General features: G+C 40.9%; 1 protein-coding gene across 5 annotated transcripts in view; it reads left to right on the top strand.

The window, feature by feature from the left end:
- Positions 1-26,364, top strand: part of NINL (ninein like) — a 145,635-nt gene that overhangs the window by 34,266 nt on the left and 85,005 nt on the right. For all 5 annotated transcript variants that reach the window (XM_077282853.1, XM_077282852.1, XM_077282850.1 and 2 more), the window contains exons 2-4: positions 15,169-15,363; positions 19,371-19,470; positions 25,310-25,476. In XM_077282853.1, the coding sequence (XP_077138968.1) occupies positions 15,181-15,363; positions 19,371-19,470; positions 25,310-25,476 (450 nt within the window). In that variant the 5' untranslated portion in view covers positions 15,169-15,180. The remainder of the gene's footprint in view (positions 1-15,168; positions 15,364-19,370; positions 19,471-25,309; positions 25,477-26,364) is intronic.

The following is a 26,364-nucleotide window of genomic DNA, read 5'->3' as shown; positions in this document are numbered from 1 at the left end:
AAAAAGATGGCGGTTCTAAAAACCACACAATGTTTGCTTAACCAAAGTGTTTCTTCACAGTCCTTTAGGAACTCATCCAAGCAGACTTAATATACACTTCACAAGCAGCAATGTGATGAGTGGCAACCATGTGGAAGTTCAACAATCCTCAATAATACCAAGATTTTCTTTCTAAACAAATTACTGGACAAGTTGAAACCTGCTTGGGGTGGATGCCAAGAGGATTGTTCTTTGATGAGCTGAATATTGACTAACATTACATTAGTATATCCTGATAACCTTTTCCTTGTGTGTACATAACTGTGGTCACATTAATCTCACCTTGTCAATGCTGATCTATGAAATATTTCCCCTTCATCATACAAAATCACATGGTATACTATCTGAATCTCGTCTTCCGGGAAATACCAATGTTACAATGCATACTTCATGTTTAGGTGGGTTGTGACTGGTACAAAGTTCATTTTAATCAATAGACGTTGGGGAAAATAACTTCCACAATTGGGTGTGTTGGGGAAAAAAAACAAAAACTTCCTGGCTGAGATAATATTATAGATGTGCCCTGCTATATACTGTTATTTGCTGTGGGGCACATGCCACAGCGCCTGACCAAGAGAAATAATATAAGTGACTTATGGTAAGTGAGTATATAAGCAAAAAAGCATGGGCTTGAAATTGCTGCTTTCCCAGGTACCACATTCTAGAATAGGATCACCTGTCCTATGCCAATGGTTTTGACATTTTTTTTCTTATCTCTTTATGACTGGAGTTGAACTGGGTGATGAAGTTAAATTTTATCTATTTTCGGTCCCCAGTTTTTTTTTTTTTTCTAAAAGTCTTTCGACTGTTTTTTTTTTTTTGTTTGTTTTTTTTTTATTGAGTTGGAGTATGCCTGTTTTTTAATTTGTTGGGATTCTTCTGTAAGATTTTAACTTGAGTTCTAAAGTCTTCATCTAAACTACCGTTTTTTTTCAGATGCTTTAAAATTGGTTATATGGGATCTTGTTTAGCCATTTGGCATAGTGTCCGCTATTGTAGTGGATGTTGCCGTTTTTAGCCACTTTAAAAAAAAAAAAAAAAAAAAAAAAAAAAAAAAAAAAAAAATATATATATATATATATATATATATATATATATATATATATATATATATATATATATATATATATACATACACATACACATACACATACACATACACATACACATACACATACACATACACATACACATACACATACACATACACATACACATACACATACACATACACATACACATACACATATACACACACACACACACTCTTGTGAGTTTTTTTTTTTTATGGAGTCAGTCTGTGAAAACTGTTCTATAACCAAGAAACGCATGGTCAGGGGGTCGACAAGGGGTGAGAAAGTAAAACCCCAGGCATTAATTGTGTGTGGGGGCGGGGGGGTGGATTAAGGGTAGCCAGGGCCCCGGGCTGTTCAGACACTGTGGGCCCCCCGGTCATGTGACGGGGTCATGCGATGGGGTCATGCTATACCTGAACCAGATTATTCCAGAAAAATAGTTGCTGTGTGAAACTATAACCTGTCAAACATCCATTGTTCTAGTCAATTTACCCTTCAGTTAGGAAGAAAAAAACAAACAAAAAAACCCACAATACTATCACCATAAGTGCCAGTATTCACAGGAGATCTGTACTTGGTATGCAGTGTCTGTGTAGAGGTAATACAGAGATCACCGGTGACATTACACACAGGAGCTCTGTATATAGTATACAGTGTATAGTGTCAGTGTACACGTAACACACTGACTCACCAGTGACGTCTCTTAGTGAAGTCTTTCACCTTTCATCCAGCACAGACCGCCATCACTTCATCCAGCCAGGACTCGTCTCTGCAGGAATTAACAGTTATCTCGAGCTCCGCTTGCAGAACACATTACTTAATTTTTCCCAACTTCTACATTACACCACATGAAGAAAAAGAGGCAACATAGTGTCACTCTACACAGTAACAGGACCACCCGCCCCCCCATTTAAAACAGTGTCCTCAAAAAAATAAAATAAATACATCACTGCAGTAATAATATCCCTTAATTAGCCTCTATAGTAATAATAATATCCCCATCCTGGCCCCGTGTATCTCATTCCTGGCTCCAGCCATATGTTCTCCCATCCTGCCCTCATGAGTATCCATTCTTCCCCATATGATCTCCCCATCCTGCCCCATCAGTCTCCATCGTATCCATCCTGCCCCATGATCCTGCACGATCTGTCTCCAATCCTGCCCCATGTCTTTCATTCTGCCCCGTGTCTCCAATCATGCCCCCATATCTACATTCTGCCCATGTCTCCAGTCCTGCCCCCAGTGCGTCCAGCATCTCTGGCCCCAGTGCGTCCAGCATCTCTGGCCCCAGTGCGTCCAGCATCTCTGGCCCCAGTGCGTCCAGCATCTCTGGCCCCAGTGCGTCCAGCATCTCTGGCCCCAGTGCGTCCAGCATCTCTGGCCCCAGTGCGTCCAGCATCTCTGGCCGCAGTGCGTCCAGCATCTCTGGCCCGGGCCCCCCGGATTGCTGTTCGCAATTAAAAAAAAAAAAAAAATTCCCAGGCTCCTTCGGCGAAGCTGCTCCCTCCAGCAGCGAGCACTCGCCGGCGACTGACAATGACGTCAGATGCCGGCGATGTGCGCGCTGCGGCTGATGTCAGCTGCCAGCCTCCGATTGGCCCTATTATATTCCGCCCCTGTGTGTGTGTATCATATACACATACACACGTGGTCAAAATTGTTTGCTCTTGGGGCAAAAATACCTGTCGAGAGGTGCAGAAGTCTCATAGACAGCTACAGGAATCATTTGATTGCAGTGATTGCCTTTAAAAGGTTGTGCAACAAAATATTAAGTTAAGGGTTCCTTCATTTCTGTCCAGGCCTATTTCATGAGTTTTATTTATTAATTCTGTGGAAACATGGTTGAAAAGCAATGTCTGACTTTAATGTGTACATTCCATAGATCTTTTTTTATTGTTTTTCTCAGATCCAAGTTATTTCTGTGACCATTGTGGGTTTTTCTGTATTTAAACAAGGGGTACCAACAATTTTGACTGTGTATCTATCTATCTATCTATCTATCTATCTATCTATCTATCTATCTATCTATCTACAGTACAGACCAAAAGTTTGGACACACCTTCTCATTTAAAGATTTTTCTGTATTTTCATGACTATGAAAATTGTAAATTCACACTGAAGGCATCAAAACCATGAATTAACACATATGGAATTATATACTTAACAAAAAAGTGTGAAACAACTGAAAATATGTCTTATATTCTGGTTCTTCAAAGTAGCCACCTTTTGCTTTGATGACTGCTTTGCACACTCTTGGCATTCTCTTGATGAGCTTCAAGAGGTAGTCACCGGGAATGGTTTTCACTTCACAGGTGTGCCCTGTCAGGTTTAATAAGTGGGATTTCTTGCCTTATAAATGGGGTTGGGACCATCAGTTGTGTTGTGCAGAAGTCTGGTGGATACACAGCTGATAGTCCTACTGAATAGACTATCAGCTGCTTTTTCTTGCCATAATACAAATTCTAAGTCAATCATGTGGCTGGAGTGTGTCAGCAGTTCCTGCAAGATGAAGGCATTGAAGCTATGGACTGGCCCACCTGTTCCCCAGACCTGAATCTGATTGAACACATCTGGGACATCATGTCTGGCACCATCCACCAAAGTCACATTGCACCACAGGCTGTCCAGGAGTTGGCGGATGCTTTAGTCCAGGTTTGGGAGGAGATCCCTCAGGAGACCATCTGCCGCCTCATCAGGAGCATGCCCAGGCTTTTGTTGGGAGGTCATACAGGCACGTGGAGGCCACACACATTACTGAGCATCATTTCCTTGTCTTGAGGCATTTCCACTGAAGTTGGATCAGCCTGTAATTTCATTTTCCACTTTGATTTTGAGCATCATTCCAACTCCAGACTTCTGTGGGATGTTAGTTGTGGTTTATGTTGATAATTTTTATGTTTTATTGTTCTCAACACATTCCAGTATGTAATGAATAAAGATTTACAACTGGAATATTTCATTCAGTGATATCTAGGATGTGGGATTTTCGTGTTCCACTTATTTTTTTGAGCAGTGTATTTTAAAATAAGTTTTTTAAATGTATTTTTAAATGATCTTAACATTTGTGTAATGTATACACGCTAGCTAGCTATCTATCTATCTATCTCTATATATTATATAATGCATGACCACATTGATGTTTGACACGACCTGGATTGTCAGGTGGTACGTTTGGCGCCCAAATTCAAAAAGCACAAGCATAAAAAATCACCCATGTGTCTTCTTGCTCACGTGGTCTACCCCTTCCTGAAGAAGTGCCTGTAACTTCGAAAGGCGTAGAATTGAATAAAAAACATTAATTTATTAAATCGCATTTCAGACTGACCTCTTTCCACCATCCAGCAGCGCAGAGGATCTTCAGAAAAACTCTTCTGATATGATTACACAGTACATAGCAGGGGCATATTTATGAGACTATCCCAGCAGAGGAACATATTATTTTTTTAAGAGATCCAATCCTGGAACATATTATTATTTCATGACTTGTTAATTAAAATGTACTTTTGTTTGTGGAACAACCCCTTTTAAGTGCTATGTACCTTCTTAGATCTCCAATTCTGTGTCAGCCCGAGTGTACCTTTAGAATATAACTGATTTTCAGTTGGTCTTCTCTTAAAGTTGTCTTCTGTTTTGGCTATTAAAGACTGCATGTAATTAAGTAAAATGCAGAAATGAAGGCTAGGCAATTTCTTTCTCGGCACATTCGACCAGACGTCTCAAGTCTGCAGCTCCTCTTTGACCTCTGCTAACCTGAGTTTTTAAAAAAGGAAAAATATACTAAAGTCAAAATAGGATTTGCGGTTGGTTGATTGACCAAAGACAGAGAAAGTTGAGCAGCTTGCACTGAAGTGTATAATTTGCAGGCTCTACAAGCCAAACCTCGATGTTTCTTTAAGAGGAGATGACTATTGTCTATGAAAAGATGTCTACTCCCATGCACCACTCCGTGGTTCATTCCGTTTTGGTGAACTCCCAACAGTGTTTCCAGATCATAAAAAAAAAACAAAAAAAAAACAAACAAGCATTTATCTGTGTTTAAAGAATATGAATGTCAAGGAGGCAGTGGTGCACCGAGGACCCTCCTCTATGAACTTGAATGGACATCTGCAGTGTGAAGTGGAGTTACTGCAAGAGAACCATTCATGCTACTAAGTACGGTACATGTCTGTCATTGTCCAACTTCTTCAATACCACTGGGAACCCTACTACTTCCGAGAACCTCTTCTACATGTCAATATGAACTATCAGTTCCAAACATTCTTTAGATTTATTACATGGACTTCAAAGTGTTGTTGATCTGTAGTGGTCTTGGTCCTGAGACCTCAACTGATCGCTCAAAACATTTGCTTTTAAGTGCAACTTGGAGTGGTGTATGGACTCAGTTTCTTTGTGTTAAATACATGGATTTTTGGCTGAAAATAATTTATTTTATTATTTTAATTTACATTTCATGACTGCTTGGCTTAAACAGCCTCTACGTATCACAGTACCCAAGATGGTTAATACATTTATAAACACATAGGCCCCATTCATAAGTGGTTATGCCACAATTCTGGCATAAAACAGTTTGCATTGATCAAATTTGTTTTTCGACTTTTGGTAAGCTACACCAAACCAGGATAACTCCCACCCGACAAGTTAATCAAAAGTGGTAGGTTATGTCTGGCGTAATCTACACTAACATAAAAATAATATGAGCAAATGTCCTGTAATAACTAAATGAATAGTAATAGTACATGTAAATAAAATGCGGTACTTGGTTAACACTATTTAATCAGAAAAAGCATAAAATCCACAGCGAGAAGGTGTACCCAATCAGGACAGTACCAAACTCTTATAGATCACCTCACTATGTATCAGACATACAAATTATTAAGGGCAGAGCAGGATCGGGTCCCGACTGTACGGGCACCAATCCGTGGAAACCTATATAAGCAAAAGGGGAGTCAAGCCCCTGTTTGTGCAAACTGTAAAAACCTGAAACAAAAACAAAAAATTGAGCCAGAGCATAGTGGTGAAAAAAAGTATTTGATACACTACCGATTTTCCCAACTATATAGAATGGAGAGGTCTGTAATCTTTGTCATAGATACACTTCAACTGTGACACAGAATCGAAAAATAAAAACCCCAGATATACTGTACATTGTATGACTTTTGCATAATTAATTTGCATTTTATTGCATGAAGTAAGTATTTGAGTCAATAATAAAACAGAACGTAATATTTGGTACAGAAACCTTTGTTTGCAATTACAGAGGTCAGACGTTTCCTGCAGTTCTTGACCAGATCTTTCAGGTTTCGGGGTGGTCTCTGGGCAACATTGAGTTTCTGCTCCCTCCAAAGATTTTGTATTGGGTTCAGGTCTGGGAACTGTCTAGGCCACTCCAGGAACTTGAAATGCTTCTTACTCCTTAGTTGCCCTGGCTGTGTGTTTTGGGTCATTGTTGTGCTGGAATACCTAGCCCCGACCCTTCTTCAATGCTCTTACAGGGAACCTGTCATCCCCCAAAATCGACGATGAGCTAAGCTCTCCAGCATCAGGGGCTTATCTACAGCATTCTGTAATGCTATAAAATAAAAACCCAGAAAAAATTAAAAATTGCACTGTAAAAAAAAAAAAAAAAAAAAAAAAAAAAACAGGCTAAAATACTCCAGAATATAATAATATACAAGGAGAAACAAGGAGTACAAAAATCACCAAATACATAATTATGAAATACTTTTCAAAAGACAAAGAAATGTATAATGTGAATGTGCACAGCCCCCTGAGGAAGCCCACACGAAACACGCGTTGGGGCTGCGTCTGTCTGACCTTTGCCTGGACGAAATTGGGTGAGATGATATTTTGATACAGAGATCTGCTCTGTCTACACCTTTGTTACACACATAGGGTTATAACCACATTGGCATTATGCTTGCGTTATTTTGATTATGGTGGTTAGACAGTGGTATGATATACTTTATATACTATGATCTCAGATTACCCAGTCCTGTGATATATGCAATTGTCGGACTTTTCTGTTCTGTGTCCTTCACATTATACATTTCTTTGTCTTTTGAAAAGTATTTAATAATTATGTATTTGGTCATTTTATTGATAATTAATAAATAATTGTTATACTTTTTATATATGGGCGTTTTTGTACTCCTTGTTTCTCCTTGTGTAGCATTCTGCAATGCTGTAGATAAGCCCCCGATGTATCCTGAAAGATAAGAAAAAGAGGTTAGATTATACTCACCCAAGGGCGGTCCCGCTGCGGTCCGGTCCGGGGCCTCCCATCTTCTTACGATGACGTCCTCTTGTCTTCACGCTGCGGCTCTGGCGCAGGTGTACTTTGTCTGTCCTGTTGAGGGCAGAGCAAAGTACTGCAGTGCGCAGGCGCCGGGAAAGGTCAGAGAGGCCCAGCGCCTGCGCACTGCAGTACTTTGCTCTGCCCTCAACAGGACAGACAAAATACACCTGCGCCAGAGCCGCAGCGTGAAGACAAGTATAGGACGTCATCGAATGAAGATTGGAGGTGCTGGACCCGGATCGCAACGCCCATCGGATCGGACTGCAGCGGGACCGCCCCTGGGTGAGTACAATCTAACCTCTTTTTCTCATCTTTTAGGATACATCAGGAGCTTATCTACATCATTCCAGAATGCTGTAGATAAGCCCCTGATGCTGGTGGGCTTAGCTCATCTTCGATTTTGGGGGTGATAGGTTCCCTTTTAATGAGGGAAGGAGGTCATTGGCCAGAATCTCCTGATACATGACCCCATCCATCCTACCTTCAATATGGTGCAGTCGTCCTGTCCCCTTTACAGAAAAGCACCCTCAAAGTATGATGTTTCCCCCACCATGTTTCACGGTTGGGACGGTGTTCTTGGGGTTGTACTCCTCCATCTTTTTCCGACAAATACAGCAAGTGGAATTAATACCAAATTATTCCACTTTGGTTTCATCTGAACACTTGACCTTCTCCCATGCCACCTCTGGATCATCCAGATGGTCATTGGCAAACTTCAAACATGCCTGGACATGTGCTGGCATGAGCAGGCGTGCTTTCAGGATTTTTATCCATGACGGCATAGTGTGTTACTAACGGTAATGTTTGAGACACTGGTCCCAGCTCTCTTCACATCACTGATCAGGTCCTCCTGTGTTGTTCTGGGCTGATTCCTAATCTTTCTCAGAATCATCCTTGCCCCACGAAGCGACATTACGCATGGAGCCCCAAACTGAGGAAGATTGACGGTCATCTTGCGTTTCTTCCATTTTCCAATAATATCCTGAAGCCCTTCCCAGCCTGGTCTACAATTTTGTCCCTGGTGTCGTTAGACAGCTCTTTGGTCTTGGCCATGTTGGAGTGTGATTGTGTGGACAGGTGTCTTTTATACAGGCAACAAGTTGAAATAGGTGCAATTAATACAGGTAATGAGTGCTGAGTAGGAGGGCTTCTTAAAGAAAAACTAACAGGTCTGTGAGCGCCAGAATTCTTGCTGTTTGGTAGGTGATCAAATATTTATAGCATGCCAAAAAATGCATTTTAATTATTTAATCATACAATGTGATTTTCTGGAATTTTATATATTTTTTTACATTTTGTCTCTCACATGTTGAAGTGTACCTACGATAAAAATTAGTCCTTTCATTCTTTGTAGATGGGAAAACGTGTAAAATCGGCCGTGTATCAAATACTTATTTTCCCCACTGTATGTCGGTATAAGTACAATGCTTAGGTGTGCATTCACACTGTGGCCAATTGGAGGAACTTTCCGCAGACCTTTTTATTATCGTTGAGCTGATGAGACCATACATTGTCACGTAACACAGAGTGAAATCATGCCAGCTGTATGCAATCATTTTAGGAGATGGGCAAATCCTTTTGAAATGTAAGAGGGTTTTTTTTTTTTTTTTTTTTTAAATACCTATTTTGATCACATTCTGTAAGCCCCACTTTCCATGCTACAAAGTGAGCTCATTCAGTTGGGTCCATATACTAACATTATACCGGTACACTGGGCACTCGGCTCATTCGTAGGTCTGGATCAATAAATTGTACTGAGGATCGGTAGAAACTTGCAGATTGGGAGAGTGGAAAATCCTTGTAATTATGTAACAGTAGTTGAGGACATTTCTCTGGATAAATCTTTAATTTTGACGTTTTGGCATGTCCCAGTTGGCATTCATATTGGCAGAGAAAAGAATATTTTTAAATCTCTCCGATCCCCACTTGTTCTCTTTAAAGTAGCATGTTATTAAGTTTGTGGTTTTTCTTGTACTTTGCTATATCAATTTTGGGCACCGCACTACAAAAAATATGCTGACAAAGCGCTTAGAATGTAAAAATTCACTTGAAATAGAAATTGAATTACAGAGAAAACATTCCTATTTCTTCACTCCTCTGAAACATAAGCTCTACAGCTCGTCAAGCATAGAGTCTCATGATGTGCAATAACAAGAATTATATCTGTATATAAGGCCTGTTTCACACGTCAGTGGCTCCGGTACGTGTGGTGACCGTTTTCTCACATACTGGAGACACTGACTCACGTAGACACATTAAAATAAATGTCTCTGCACATGTCAGCGTGTTTTCACGGACCGTGTGTCCGTTTGAAAAACATGGAGACATGTCAGTGTTCGTGGGAGCGCACGGATCACACGGACCCATTAAAGTCAATGGGTCCGTGTAAACACGTACCGCACACGGATGATGTCCGTGTGCCGACTGAGGACCACACGGACAGTGCAGGAGACAGCGCTAGAGTTAAGCGCTGTCCCCCCTGCGTGTGGTGCTGAAGCCGCCGTTCATCCCTTCTCCACAGCAGCGTTTGCTGGAGAGGAGTGAAAAAATCATATTTTTTTTGTTTTTAAAATAAAGTTCCCTGTCAGCTCCCGCCTCCCACCCCCTGTGCGCCCGCCCGCTTGCATTAAAATACTCACCCAGCTCCCGCGATGCTTCCTCTCAGCGCCGCAGCTTGTCCTGTATGACTGGTGCCGCTCATTACAGTGATGAATATGCGGCTCCACCCCTATGGGAGGTGGAGCCGCATATTCATCACTGTAATGAGCGGTACCACGTGACCGCTCATACAAAACAAGCTGCAGCGCTGAGAGGAAGCATCGCGGGAGCTGGGTGAGTATTTTAATGCAAGCGGGCGGGCACACGGGGTGGGAGGCGGGAGCTGACCGGGAACTTTATTTTAAAAACAAAAAAAACATGATTTTTCATTCCTTCTCTCCAGCGAACGCTGCTGGGGAGAAGGGATGAATGGCGGCTTCAGCACCACACGCAGGGGGGACAGCGCTTAACTCTAGCGCTGTCTCCTGCACGGTCCGTGTGGTGCTCAGTCGGCACACGGCTGCCGCACGTGTGCCACGTGAGCTCACGGACACGGATAACTCCGGTACCGATAATTCCGGTACCGGAAAAAATCTGGACGTGTGAGACTGGCCTAATCACAACTGTGCCAAGTTCATTAACCCTTTAATGACTTTCCCTTTTAGGCCTTTAGTAGAAAGGTGTTTTGTTTTTTTTTTCATTTTCACCTTCTATGAGACATAGTATTTTTTTTTTCGGCGACTTGGCTATATGTTTTTTTTGTTTGTTTTCAGGATGAGTTGAATTTGTCAGTGACAGGATTTGCAACAGAGCATGTTTTTATAGGACAAACTATAGTTTTTCCTAGTACTTGTTTTGGGTACAAATCACTGTGATAATGGCTCACTTAAAAAAATTAATAAATCTGAGGCTGGATAAGAAAAAAAAAATTAAAAAATGATTTTTTTTTTGCATTCTTTTCACTGTACAGTATAAATGTTATGTTTTTTATCTCGCTTTTTTGTGCTTCTCTCATTCTGAGAGCCATAACTTTATCAGTTTTTATTTCTAGCGCTGTATCATCGCTGTCCCCAATGGGGCTCACAATCTATATTTCCTATCAGTATGTCTTTGGAATGTGGGAGGAAACCAAAGAACCCTTGGCTGTTAGAGGCAGATGATGGCTGATTATCACAGCCATCATCTGCCAGCTTGCGAGGATGCTTCAAAGTTAGGGAGCCCGCACAAGTTGAAACAAACAAAAAAAACAAAAACAAAACAATCTATAACTAAGCACAATACAAAGCCGGTGAATAAGGCACATATGGCTGACAGATCTGTGCATATTTTAGGGCATATTATTGGAGACTTCTTAAAGGAAATCTGTCAGCATTTTTTGCGATGTAGTCATAAGCACAGTGTAGGGGAGGAGACCTTGATTCCAGCAATGTGTCACTAACTGGGCTGTATTTTGCTTTTTCAATAAAATTCGTGTTTTATCAGCAGGAGTATCAATACAGGACTTATTGTTGTCTGTCAGCTGGTCAACTTGTTCTGTGTAACCCGTCCCCAACACTCATTTGCAGCTTTCTGTCAGTGTACAATGTACATAGAAAGTTGCCTATCAGTGATGTGGGCAGCGTTATACAGGGCTCAGCATTCAAGCACTGCTAGATCTGCAGCAGAGAAAACTCTGATTTTTATCAGAACTGCGGCACCCAGTAAACTAAGTGACTCCTCACTGGAATCTGGGTCTGGAATAAAATTACATAGAAAAAAACCTACTGCCAAATTCCTCTTTAAGAATTTAAGCATAATTTAAACCTTCTAGTCAAAATAAAGTACATAATAAATTCCAGTAAGCCATTACATTTTTAGGCTCACTGGGGAATATTCAACAGAACTGGTGCAAAATAAAATTGGGAGTCGCTGCTCATAGCAACCATCTGCTCTTACCCTCCAGGGGATCCTGTGAAATGGTACAATCCTCTCCACTTTATCGTGCGCTACTTTGATCTCTTCTTTTTCTCCTTCTAAGGCCGGCGTCACACTTAGCGTATGAAGATACGGTCCGTTTTTTCACAGCCGTAATACGCAGAAATGTTCCCAAAAGAGTGATCCGTATGTCATCCGTAGGCAGGGTGTGGCAGCGTATTTTGCGCATGGCATCCTCCGTATGTAATCCGTATGGCATCTGTACTGCGATATTTTCTCGCAGGCTTGCAAAACCGACATCTAATGGATTTATGTGCTCAAATGTTCGCTATATATTATATATATACTGTATATATGTGTTATGTATGTCATTAATACACACACACGTAATATATATATATATATATATATATATATATATATATATATATATATATACTGTATTTATATTTAATTCAGCATGAGATATGTGAAAAGCCGGTAATTCAATTGCCGGCTTTTCATTTCTCCTTCGCAAACCCGACATGATATGAGACATGGTTTACATACAGTAAACCATCTCATATTCCTTTTTTTTTGCATATTCCACACTACTAATGTTAGTAGTGTGTATGTGCAAAATTTGGGTGCTGTAGCTTGTAAAATAAAGGGTTAAATGGCGGAAAATATTGGCGTGGGCTCCCGCGCAATTTTCTCCGCCAGAGTGGTAAAGCCAGTGACTGAGGGCAGATATTAATAGCCTAGAGAGGGTCCACGGTTATTGGCCCCCCCTGGCTACAAACCTGCCCCCAGCCACCTCAGAAAAGGCACATCTGGAAGATGCGCCTATTCTGGCACTTGGCCACTCTCTTCCCACTCCCTGTAGCGGTGGGCTATGGGGTAATGAAGGGTTAATGTCACCTTGCTATTGTAAGGTGACATTAAGCCAGATTAATAATGGAGAGGCGTCAATTATGACACCTATCCATTATTAATCCAATAGTACGAAATGGTTAATAAGACACACACACACATTATTTAAAAGTATTTTAATGAAATAAAGACACAGGGTGTAATATTTTATTATACTCTTAATCCACCTGAAGACACTCGTCCTGTAAAAAAGGTAAAATATAAAATCAACAATATCCCATACCTTCCGTCGTTCTGTCAGTCCCATGATGTAAATCCATCTGAAGGGGTTAAATCATTTTACAGCCAGGAGCTGTGCTAATGCAGTCGCTCCTGTCTGTAAAATGTTGTGAATGAATGTAATGCAAGGGAATGTCCTGTAGTTGCCTTGAGTCGCGGTGACGCGCCCTCTGCTGGATGTCCTCATATGAACTCGAGCGTGGGAACTTTTATGGCTGATGCAAAAACAGGGAAGGAGGATGGTTTTTAACCTATGTAAAGCTAGCTCCATTCACCATGGGGACATCATGATAATGGACAATCGGTGCAGTTTTTCAAAATAAGTATGCTAGTAAGTTTATATCAATTTACATTTGCAACTAGGCGGTCAAGAAGGTGTTTTTTTTTTTTGGGGGGGGGGGGGGAAATAGAAATCCTTTCCCCCCCTCCTCAGTATATAGGTCCTTTTTTTTTTTTTTTTTCAACCTATGTAACTAGGTCCGTCAGGTTCAACATTTCTCCACGGATTTATAAATTTTTCCTTCTTTCCTTGACATTTTAGAGAGAAACTGATCAAATTGTGTTTATCTAAGGGCTCGTGCAGATGACCATTTTAATCAGACTAATGCTATCCGTGGTTTTGACAGATGGCACTCATGTGTACGTTATTTTATGGGGTCGTGCACACATCCACTTTTTTTCCTTGAACCTAGTGGTAAGATGAAAGAAAAAAAAATTGCAGCATTCACGACTTGCCTCCTAGAATCAGATAGCACTCGCCCAGTCGTGTCTGTGGGTCCGTGTAAAACATCGGACCGCACTCAGATGACATTGGATTTTCACAAACAGACTGAATAGAAGATAAAGACTATAATAATAATAATAATATATATATTTTTTAATTCTCTACAGTCGAGAAAAATGGATCCCACTCTGATAAAACGCTGATCAGAGTGTGGTCAGCAAATGAGACAGATTTTCTCAGATGGTGAACATATGGTCGTCTGCTCCTGCCCCAGTCTACATAGTGCGAGTACCTGTCATCCAGCCGTGAAAGCTTTGCTTTTGGGACTATATAGAACTCTTTTCACGCAGTATCTTGCCTCATTTAATATGTTAAAAAGCATTTAAGTATCAAAGCTAAGGTAATAATGTCCCCCAAACTGAATTATTGACCTTACAGGTGCAAGTAGCTTGTTTCTGCAGGTCATTCATTGTACTCATAAAAAGCTGGTGCCTCAAAACTAGTTCTGTGATCCAAAGAACAATGAGTAAACCCCATAGACAATCACTACCCTATTGTAAATTGTAGGCAGTGTCGGACTGGGGTGTCAAGGCCAAGGCCCATCAGTAACATTGACTTTGGGGGGCACACTTTTCACCTGCATACAAATATTACACAATCCACTTTCATAAATCTATCTATATCTCTATATAATAATACACTGGGTAGTTTTTTTTTTTAATCATGTATTTTTTATGAAAGCATATGAAACGCCAATAACACAGTCCGATACAATTTCCAGACAAATACCATACATTAGATACATGACCTGATAATACATTTTCATTTTACTAAACACCCCCCTTACCCCTTTACCAACCCCCCTCTCCCTCCCCCCAATCTCTTGCCCATTGCCCAATACAACCATCTAACAACATCACCTCTTGAGAAAAGATAACGAGCTTTACTAAAACACACCTGTACATGTAGGAGTCCCCCCCAGAATCAACCACACAACACCCATTGTACATTGCAGTAACTCAGCAGACGCCACACCTGGGTAATCCATCCATCCACCCCACACATTTTCAAATTTTGTATTCTGACCTCTCTTACTGTATATGTTTCTTTCCATAAGGACAATAAAATGTATCTTGTTGATAAATTCCTTTTTCCCTGGCGGTTTTTCATCCAACCAATGCATTGCGATAAATACACTGGGTAGTTTGGTTAATGAATGAGATGCTGCTTTTTTCTGTACAGAGTGAATCAAGTGAATTATGCCAAGTACTGCCCATACAGTGGGGTTGGGGGCCCAAATGAGCACAGGGGCCCACCGGGGGATTCCCCTGTTCCCCTATGGGCCAGTCCGAGCCTGGTTGTAGGGTATCCAAAGCATTTCCTTTTGTAACTGTGTTTTCAGGCGGTAGAGTAGAATCCTTGATTACTAACGATTACAATGTCTCTTACAGTATTACTATGGGATGGACCAGGAAGAAGAGAACAAATATGTGTCCCAGCTTCAAGAGGTTTTCAGCTGCTGTGACACAACGGGCACTGGATACCTGGACAAAGATGAGCTGACAGACCTTTGTCATAAGCTCCATCTAGACGCTCAACTCCCTCTTCTTCTGCAAACACTTCTTGGAAATGATCTGCTTGCCAGGGTAAGTCTTCTCTCCATACATACACTAAGCCCCTTGAGGAACGGGTCATTTTTTGATTTTGCTCTTTTATTTCCTCCATTGATCCTAGAGCTGTAACTTCTATTGATGGGTTGTTTTTTTTGTAAAACAACAAGTTGTAGGCTTGAATTAAAACCCTTTTTTTATTTATCTTTTAATATAATGTACTAAGAAAGTATCAATGGAAACTGAAATTTTGCCTCTGACTCAAGTTACTAGGTAACTTTTACTGCAACTTAAAAAGTCCCAAAAAGAAAAACAATGAATTTTGAGAGCCGTAACTTCTTATTTTTTTTCGGTTGACAACATTGTATCAAGATGGTGTGTTTTTTTTTTTTTTTTTTCTTTTTAGAGAAAATCTGTAGTTTTTTTTGTTAGTTGTTAGGGGTCTTGCCCTGCAATCTCTTGACTTCCTACATAATACGGCACAATAGTGTAGTACTTCAGTCTCTTGTATAATTACTGGTCCCTTATGGACTTGTGTGATGCAGGGAGGGACACATTGGCCTGACGTAGACTAAATAACTGACTAGAAGCACACACAATTTCCATAATGCCCTAGAGGTTCACAAAATTCATTTAAAGCACTTTAGTTCTCTTGTGCGGCCAACCCTCATGGCGTGGTGCGATACTCCTGCACGCTTGGTGCTACCGTTACCATGGCAACCATGCCAGGCCAAGCATGTAATGTGCATGGGATAAATTAATTTAAAGTTGGATTGCTGGTCCTGGTACTGATGCCACCACAGTTATGGAGCCCAGAGAGTCGCACCACGTTTGAAGATCTGGAAGACCAAAGTTTTGGTACTCTATGGATTGGCCACAGGAGTGGAGTCCGTGCCTTCCAGCACATTACATAGCCGACGCTTATGAGTTGCCCGTGATCTGAGCCAAAACTCTTTTTTTTTAAATGCCAAGCATGATGCAAAATTGAAAAAGCCTCCAAGATGGCCACCATCGGTTCAGAGCTCATTGCAATGGGATCATGGGGTCCCGATGGTTTGCCGCAGCAGCATTGGGCCTGCCATGGTATTATTCCTATGAAACCCAGCCTGTGATTGTGCATAATGAAGTGTTACAGTGTATCGTAACAATCTGACAGCACACTGACACCGTGTACAGAGCATGTGTGAATGTAGCCTAACAGAAAGACCAGGAACCCCATGTGTCTGCATTACACAAGAGGATCCTGCTAATAAAAACTTTTTTCAGCTGACGGTACCCAATATTTGAGTCTGGCTTTCAGACACAAAGTTTTTTTTGTTTGTTTTTTTTGTTTTTCTTTTTTCCTTTGGGTGAATGTATTTTATATAAAATAAAATAAAGTTCCACTGTCAGTAAATTCTGATGGGATTTCTGCATTATTCGCTGTTTATTAACTTTAAAGAGGAAACCTAAATCAAGTTAAACACACAGACTTCTTGGTTTACATTATTAGCAGCATATGTTCAATATTTATTTTCACAGAATTGTGTTTTGTGTGTGTTCATGTCACTTGTAACTATTTGTAATAATATCTTGTATTGTGTGTATTTGTATTTTTCGGTCTGATGTTACTTAGCAGCTCTGTTCTTTGGAAAACTTTTTCCATTAAAGAATTTGCTGAACCAACATAGTCACATTCCTGCATCTGATGTGATTAATGTAACCATAGTCGACTGTTTTGTTTTTTATGGTTATTCTAGCTTCTTAAAGGAGTTGAACTAAGATCACAACTTCTTCATGATAGGAAATGTGTGTCGTAACTTGGGGTGCAACCCCTTGGACTCCCACTGATTACAAGAACTGAGGTACCAATAGACCGGTTTAACCTCTTAACTACCAGAAGTATTTTTGGGAAGAAGGGGAGCAAAACATGAAAATGCAAAACCAGAGCCACAAAGCCACAACTTTTTTTTTTTCTTTGGTGAATATAGCCATGTGAGGGCTTGTTTTTGCGGGACGAGTTGTACTTTTGAATGACACCATTGGTTTTAACCATGTCTTGTACTATTAAACGGGAAAAAATTCCAAGTGCGGTGAAATTGCAAAAAAAATGCAATCCCACACTGGTTTTTTGTTTGGCTTTTTTACTAGGTTCACTAAATGCTTAAACTGACCTGCCGTTATGATTCTCCAGGTCATTACGAGTTCATAGACACCAAACATGTCTAGGTTCTTTTATCCAAGTAGTGAAAAAAATTCTAGACTTTTTGTTAAAAAAAAAAATACAAAATCGCGCCATTTTCCGATACCCGTAGCATCTCCATTTTTCGTGATATCGGGTTGGGTGAGGGCTTATTTTTTCACACCGAGCTGATGTTTTTAAGGATACTATTTTGGTGCAGATACGATATTTTGATCGCCTGTTATTGCATTTTAATGCAATGTCGCAACGACCAAAAAAACATAATTCTGGCGTTTTGACTTTTTTTTTCTTTCTCACTATGCCATTTAGCGATCAGGTTAATCCTTTTTTTTATTAATAATTGGGCGATTCTGAACGCGCAATGCCAAATATGTGTATGTTTGATTTTTTTTTTTTTTTTTTTTTTAACGGGACGAAAGTGGGTGATTTGAACATCTTTTTTTTTTTAAACATTTTTTTTTTTAAACTTTTGGCATGCTTCAATAGTCTCCATGGGAGACTAGAAGCTGCCTTAACCCGATGATCAGTTTGCCTATATGTAGCTGAATTACTCTCTTGCTATGAGCGCCGACCACTGGGCGGCGCTCATAGCAGGCCGGCAGTGACAACATAGAGTTCTCTAGGAGACCTCTCGTTGTTATGCCAACCCACCGGTGACCCGAGATAACGTGACGTGGGTCACGGTATTTAACAGGTTAATAGCCGCTGGTGGATCGCGATTCCACCGGCGGATACTCTGGGCACATGTCGGCTGTTCAAAAGAGCTGACATGTCACGGGAATGATGTGGGCTTACCGCCGGAGGAGGAAGGCGTCCAACATCGACGTACTATTATGCCCGATGTCGCAAAGGGGGTTAAAGGGATTCTGTCGCCAGGGTTTTTTTTCTATCTCATCTGAGGGCAGCATAATGTAGGGGCAGACACCCTGATTCCAGAAATTTATTAACACTTACTGGGCTGCTTGCTGACATTTTGATAACATTTCTGTTTTCTCTGCTGTAGATCTAGCAGCTCTCTGAATGCTGTGCACTTTATAACCCCGCCCCCACCAATGATTGGCAGCTTTCTGTGTACACTGTGCAAAGGCAGAAAGCTGCCAATCAGTGGTGGGGGGTTATACAGAGCTCACAAATATGGAGGACAACCTTGCAACAGGTTTACTAGTCCTCTCTAGTGATAAACTCCTTCAGATAAAACTGATTTTTATCAAAACTACAGCAAGTGACACAGTACAGTAAGTCACAGTAAACGGAGTCTCTGTCTCTTTATCCTTATCTCAGATTAGGTGGCAAAAACCTGATGTCAGATTCACTTTAAATGGAGCAGCAGTGATTTGTGAGTGCTGCCACTCTACTAATAGGTTATGGGACTGACAGCCAAATTCAGCGCTTGTCTGTCTCCATCAGTCCTACAGAAGTTTAATGCAGCAGCAATACTACCATGTGTGACCACTACCCCACTTAAACAGAAGACACGTGACCCAATTTTTTTGTGATTGGCCTGGTCCCAGTGATACGACTGCCACTCATCACACATCTACCTTATGCTTTGGATAGATTTGAAGTTGTATTCGGGGTGAAACCTCTTTTAGGGCACAGTCAGACGGCTATTACTCGCACGATGATCACAATCCTCAGACTGGCTGTCGGCTCTCCTGACCGGAGTGTGACCGCTCCATAGAAATACATGTTGTCATGCTCATGTCAGGAGAGCCGACAACCAGTCCGAGGATTGCGATGGGATCCTCGTGCAAGTAATGCTGCTGCCTGACTGTGCCCTTTAGATAAAATATCATTACTCCTTAAAACAGCTTTTCCCGTTCATACAGTATTTCTTGAGATAATGTTACGTTTTCTTTAGGTGAATTTTGAAGAATTTAAAGAGGGATTTGTAGCTGTCCTGTCATCAACTATCAACATCAGCATCTCCGATGATGATGAAAGTAGTTATTTAGAGCCTGGTAAGACAATTACTTCAGTTTATCTTTTGTACTATATTGTATAATGTTAGCCCCCCCGCGTAAACCTGAAAGAAATATAGCGGGGGTCTCATGGCCTCATGGACCCTGTCATTTAATATGACTTTCTGTCAGAAGAAAGGTCAAATAAAGGTCAGGTCAGTCATCTCTGAAAGTGTGACACTGGTTTTATCCAGTTTTTTCTGGTATGTTTGGCAGATATTGTAACGGTTTTCTATTGGCTGTTAGCAGCTTTGCCGCTCTTTTTTTGAATATATAAACACCTGTTTTGTGGTATCTGGTCATTCTGTCAGCGGAAGAAGATAAAGAAGACACATACCCCAGGATGGAGAATCTCCTGCAACAGCTCCTGACTAGAGCCGGCGGCGAGGATGGAGCGGACTGGCTGAGGCAGTGCCTGGCTATGAAACCTATCTTAGCGCCTGCCGATGCTGTCCCTCATCCTCCAGAAGATACCCTTCGGTCGCCGTGTCAAGCCTCTCTGGTCCTGCCGACACCCACTGCTTCAGGGAGGCGCAGGAGGCAAAGGACCCCATACTCTCCTTCGGCGTCGCCGCCTGCTTCCAGCCGCAGTGTCCAAGAAGGAAGAAGGAAGTTGCGGCGCCGCCCTCCTCAGAATTCTCGCAGCCCAGCGCGAGACTTCCACCACGAGCGTCATGACAGAGCGCCGACCGCCTCATCTGAAGCGGCCGGGATGTCTTCAACACACAGCAGCCGTAAAAGCGCTGCGGTGTCATTGGATTCTACAACAGCGGTGGCTTCTGCTGCTGCGGTCCAGACCACCGGTTCGGGAGGACCCCCTGTCATCACACTCAGAAGAGGATGAAGAAACGCCGCTTACAGCAGCTTCCCATATGAGCTTGCCCAACATGGAGGGCTCGAGCTCCAGCTGCTGTATGGAGCAGAGAAACGACCAGCATTCATCAAGGGGTGAGACTTTCAATGTTTCTTTGTCTGTCCCACACTCACATTAAAAAGACATCATAAAGAAAGTGTTAGCTGAAACTTTAAAAGAAGCTATTCCCCCCCCCCCCTTGCTGTCACATCAGCTGTACACAGTGCTGCAATCTCTGACATTTCATCAGCTAACACCGCCCCTGTTAACTCTTTTAAAGAAGCTCTGACATGTGAGCTGTCTCCCTTAGGATTCCATTTAAGCCCTTCTGTTAAAGAGCTTATTTGGAATAATCATTTTATCCATCTTTAAATCTTTCAATAACTGGGTGCAAGCTTTTTCTGTTTTTGCTGCAGTTTTGGGTGAAAAATCTCCCCATTTCTGCAGCAAGATATTTCAGCACTTGGACATAATCCTGGAAGCTGGAATTATGATGAAGCTTTCAGGCACAAATTATCCGTTCACCCCTTCTAGTTCAAGTAAATGCGGTGTTTGTTTCGCTTTCAACGATTCCTGTTGTAAGTGGAACGACAACTGTAGATTCCGCCATGAATGCTCGTTCTGTGGTAACTCACACCCTATGTCTAAATGTTTTAAGTAACAAGCAGCTCAACAGTCCTCACGTAAGGAGCCCAATTCAAAAAGCACAGATGCCAGTGATTCTGGCAAACATGTCAGTATGGCTAAGCAAATATCCCAACCAGGAGACCAGTGAGCTGCTTTTTAATGGTTTTTCTGAATGATTATTTATCCCACAATTTAAAGGGGCGGGTTGTTTTGTTGTTCCTAATTTACCCTCTTTAAAGGCTCACCCTGAGGTAGCTAGGGATAAAATTATTAATGAAATTCAATTAAGCAGAGTTTCAGGCCCTTTTTTAACCCCGCTGTTTGTTAATTTCCATATATCACCATTGGGTATTATGCCAAAAAAAAAAAAAAAAAAAAAAAAAGATGAGGGCTCTTTCCGGCTAATTCACCACTTATCCTCAAGAAATTTGGTTTTAATGCTTTAATGTCCAAGTCAGATATTAAGTCTGCTTTTAGACTCCTTCCTGTTCACCCGTGTGGATTTAATTCTTTAGATTTTTATTTTGATGACTGCTTTTTTTTTTTTTTTTTTTTTGATAAGTGCCTGCCAATGGGCTTTTCTTTGTCATGTTCGTATTTTGAAAGTTTTTCTTAATTTCTTCGTTGGGTTTTACAAACTAATTGTAAGGATGCAGGTATCCTCCATTATTTAGACGATTTTTTGTTTATCGGTCCTTATGGTTCCTCAATATGCGAAGATACCCTCAATAAATTTATCCAAATGTGTGAGCACTTTGGTGTTCCTATTGCTCAAAAAAAAAAAAAAAACAGTTAGTCTGCCTAGATCCCTCGAGTTTCTGGGAATCACTCTTGATTATCAAAAAATGGAATCTGACTTCCTGATGAGAAAATTTTTAAACTGCGCATTGCGTTATCAAATTTTTTAGCCAAGAGCAAGGTCACTCTTAAGGAAATTCAATCATTGTTAGGTCTATTGAATTTTGCGGTTCGCGTCATTCCTATAGGTCGGGCTTTTGGCAGAAGTTTATAGGATGCCACTAAAGGTGTATCTTCACCTCATTCGCATGTTAGTATCCATTCTGACCTAAAGGAAGATGCTAGAATTTGGCTCTCCTTTTTGTCAGAGCATAATGGCAGATCTTTTGTCTCTGGCGATTCTTTTCCCTTTCTTTTCACAGCGGATAGCCAGTGTGGCTTCAGTATTTTATTTGACTCTCATTGGATGTCCATCCAGTGGCCAATAAGTTGGGTGTCTAAGAAACTATCTTCAAACGTAATGTGTTGGAACTTTTATTTTCTATTTTTGCAGGAATATTTATTTGGGGATCACTAATGCAGAATTCCAGGATTTTACTCCTTTCCACTAACCAGGCAGTAGTTTTATTTTTTTTATTTTTTATTTTTTTTTCTATCAACACGTTATCTTCTAAAAATACTTTTGCTGACAGAATTTTGAGACAATTGGTCTTACAATGCCTGAAAGCAAAGTTGGGAAAGAGCAAATTTCTTTTCATAACTGACTCTTTACAAAATCGTCAGTGGTCGAATTTTTTCCTGCAGGTTCCCAACGTGGATTTGGAAGGACCCTCTTACCCCTTTCAATTTGGGACATGATTGCACTCTGATACAGTATTTTATCAAAAAATCGTTATCTAATAGATCATGGGCTGACTATTCGGCTGCATGGCTGAAATGGAACAATTTTTGCAACCTACATTATTTTGACCCAACAGTTTCTAATCCGGTAGCAGCACTAAAGTTTGCTGAATCGATAGTAGAAAACGGTTTGTCTTACTCGGCAATAGCGAAATGCCTAGCAGGAGTTTCATTTTTCCTTTAAACTTTCTGGCAGTATTGCTTTAACTAATCTTTTTCCAGTAAAGCAGTTTTTAAAAGGCTTTAGGAAAACCAATTTTATACCTGACTCGAGACCACCTATTTCCCTGTCTTTATTGAAAGAATTGTGCTCCTGTCTCATCCACGTTTATGTAAGTTTTGAGGAAGCCTTATTATTTAGCTCTATTTTTTCTCTGTCCTTTTTTGGAGCACTTCGCGTTGGTGAGGTGGTTTCTGTTAAGAAATCGGAGCCTTCGGGACTCATGATTTTGGATGTCCAGATTCATGAGTCGTTTTTTAATTTTATTTATAATAAAATTAAAGACAGATCAATTAGGCAGGGGATCTAGGTTGAACATTAAAGCAATCCATGTCTCAATCATTTGCCCTGTTGATAACATGGCAAATTGGATTAAGGTCAGACCTATGGGACAGGGCCCATTATTCATTCATAGTGATTTTTCTCCGGTTACGGTCTTTCAATTTAATTTTGTCCTAAAGAAATGTTTAAGCTTTTTGGGTAAAAAACACCTTAAAATCACATCTCATTCGTTTAGAATCGGAGCAGCTACGGAGGCCTCTAGGGCCGGGCTTTCTGATTCAGGGATAAAGGAATTGGGAAGATGGAACTCCAAAAGGTTCAAATTATATGTACGACATGATCTTTATGACTATTAATTATTGTTTTTCTTTCAGGTCCGCTAGTCATTTGGATAGTCGGACATTCTTTTATCTTCTGGGCCAGGAAGAGGGCCAGCCAACGATCTTATACTAAATATTTATCCTTTAATCCTTCTGATATTTAGGTCTGGTGGCATGGAGTTCGCGGCTTGAAATGGCATTGCCTGGTTGCTGAAGTGAAGAAATGGCTAATTAAATTTCCTTCCCCTGATTTAATTATATTTCATGTAGCTGGGAATGATCTTGGAAAAATCAGGACTCTTGACTTATTATCGGCCATGCGATCCGATTTTATTTATCTTAAACAAATTCTGCCTGATTCAAACTTTGTTTTTTCAAGATTATTCCCAGACTTTTGTGGCACAACAATTAATTTTCTTTTTTAGATAAAATCCGGAGAAGGGTCAATAAATCCATGGAAAAATTTTTTCTTTTAATTTCAGGGTTTTCATTCCGGCATTTGGATTTGGAGGGTTTTTTACTGGGCCTTTATAGGCCTGATTTGGTTCATTTATCTGATATTGGCCTTGATATTTTTAATTTGGACTTACAAACTATCATTGAAAAATGGCTGTGTGGTTTGGGGGGGGCCATGTCTCGCTGAGTCATGGCCTTGTGGGAAAATCACCCATGTCTGGGTGGATTGGTTTATTGGAAAAGTTTGGTACTTTGGTTTTATAATTTATGGAGTTTATTTATTGGTGATTAATTAATTTATGTAACCCTAAATAAACTACACGGCCATTTTTATCCACAATTAAAGCGTTTTGTGTTTTTATTGTATGAATGGGTTCTATGAGGCCATGTTAGCCCCCCCGCGTAAACCTGAAAGAAATATAGCGGGGGTCTCATGGCCTCATGGACCCTGTCATTTAATATGACTTTCTGTCAGAAGAAAGGTCAAATAAAGGTCAGGTCAGTCATCTCTGAAAGTGTGACACTGGTTTTATCCAGTTTTTTCTGGTATGTTTGGCAGATATTGTAACGGTTTTCTATTGGCTGTTAGCAGCTTTGCCGCTCTTTTTTTGAATATATAAACACCTGTTTTGTGGTATCTGGTCATTCTGTCAGCGGAAGAAGATAAAGAAGACCCCACCCTCCCTCCCCTGAATTCTTGTAAATTTACTGTCGTGTAGTTTAATTGTGGGAAAATCACCCATGTCTGGGTGGATTGGTTTATTGGAAAAGTTTGGTACTTTGGTTTTATAATTTATGGAGTTTATTTATTGGTGATTAATTAATTTATGTAACCCTAAATAAACTACACGGCCATTTTTATCCACAATTAAAGCGTTTTGTGTTTTTATTGTATGAATGGGTTCTATGAGGCCATGTACGGTACAAGAAATGGTTACTAGATATTCGCCAGTGTATAGTAGTTCACTAATTTTTGACAGTAGGTGGCGATGTAGCCGATAGTGAGGTGAGGCATCCTCTAAATCGAACGTCACAAAGTATACTATATCACATATGCGTAGCCTATGAGGCATATAAATACTAATGTTCCTCCTGGGATTAAGTTACATGATCTTTAAAGAGGTTGTACAGTATTTATAGTATTGATAAGATGAGTCCTCAATACCAGATTGGCAGGAGTGCGACTCCTGCACCGTCCGCCGATCTACTGTTCCTGATGCAGCGCTGGCCGGATGTGATCAGTTGCAGAGTGTAAATGCGCAGCTCCGTCACCTGCATAGTGGCCACAGCGAGGTACTGCAGCTCCACCCCTGTGCATTGAGTAGGGGCAGATATTTAGTACCCACTCGCAGCCACTATGCAGTTATGTTATGAAGAAGATTATTTTGATGCGATTATTTTTTTTGCCTTTTCTACAATTTTTTTCTTTTTTTGTAAATGTAGTAATTCCTGAGGAGGCACAACCTAAACTTGTGAAGGGGAACAAGAGATATGGCCGCCGTACACATCCTGAGCGAGAAGCTGTTGAAAATGAAGCCAACAAGTATTTGCATGACAAGGACCAGAGGAAAAGTCAGCTGAGACGGTCGTCGTCATTGGAGAGTGTAGAGGTAGGAATCCTTCATTGCAGGAGAATTCGCCACTTCAAGGCGCAGGACGTCTTATTGTGATATCTGCTTTTAGTCCAAGAAAATGTAAGTTTTTGAGTAAATGCAGGGCTGAGCAATTCAACGGATTAGATTAATTTGCCTTTTGGGAACCTCAGGATCGATCAAAAAAATTGATTTTAGGAGAGAAGTGCGGCAGCGCTGAATGCAGAAGCCGGTCCCCATGGCAGTGCGGTGACACTGCGGCAGACGGGGTGCCTGGGCCATGACAGGAGGCGGCTCAGGATTTGCCTCAGACTTTGTCGCCACAGTACAATCTATTCCCACACGAGGGAGAAACTGAAGTATGAGGGACACGCAGCAGGTTATTACTAGCGCATAGAGAAAGGTCTGCAGGTAGTGAAGCCTTAGGGTAAGTTCGCACAGGACGTTTTTGCTGCGTTTTTTATGCTAATTTTCAGCTGCTTTTTACAATACCAGCAAAGCCTATGAGATTTCAGAAATCTCATGCACACACATTGGTTTTTTGTTTGATCAGTATTTTGTGCTTTGCTGCGTTTTTTGGACATAGAGCATGTCACTTCTTTCACCCATTGACTTGAATGGGTGTTGAAAAAATGCAGCAAAAATGCAGGTATCATTATTTGCTGGGTATTTTGCTGCTAAAAATCCAAGGACATTAGCATGGACACAGAAAAAAAAAACGCACCAAAAAACGCATCAAATGCGCAACAAAAAACGAACCAAAAACGCACCTAAACCTACGTTTTTGACGCAGCTTCTTTCCTGACAAGAAGATCAGGTTTTGCTGCAGAAAAAAAGCAGCAAAAAAGCCCTGTGTGAACTTACCCTTACTCATGTCAGGAAAATGGCATCTCTTGGTGACCTCTG

The sequence above is a fragment of the Ranitomeya variabilis genome, chromosome 2 (genome assembly GCF_051348905.1).
Source record: "Ranitomeya variabilis isolate aRanVar5 chromosome 2, aRanVar5.hap1, whole genome shotgun sequence".
Classification (NCBI taxonomy): domain Eukaryota; kingdom Metazoa; phylum Chordata; class Amphibia; order Anura; family Dendrobatidae; genus Ranitomeya; species Ranitomeya variabilis.
Note: the sequence above shows the minus strand (reverse complement) of the source record. Positions and strands in the feature narration are given on the sequence as shown.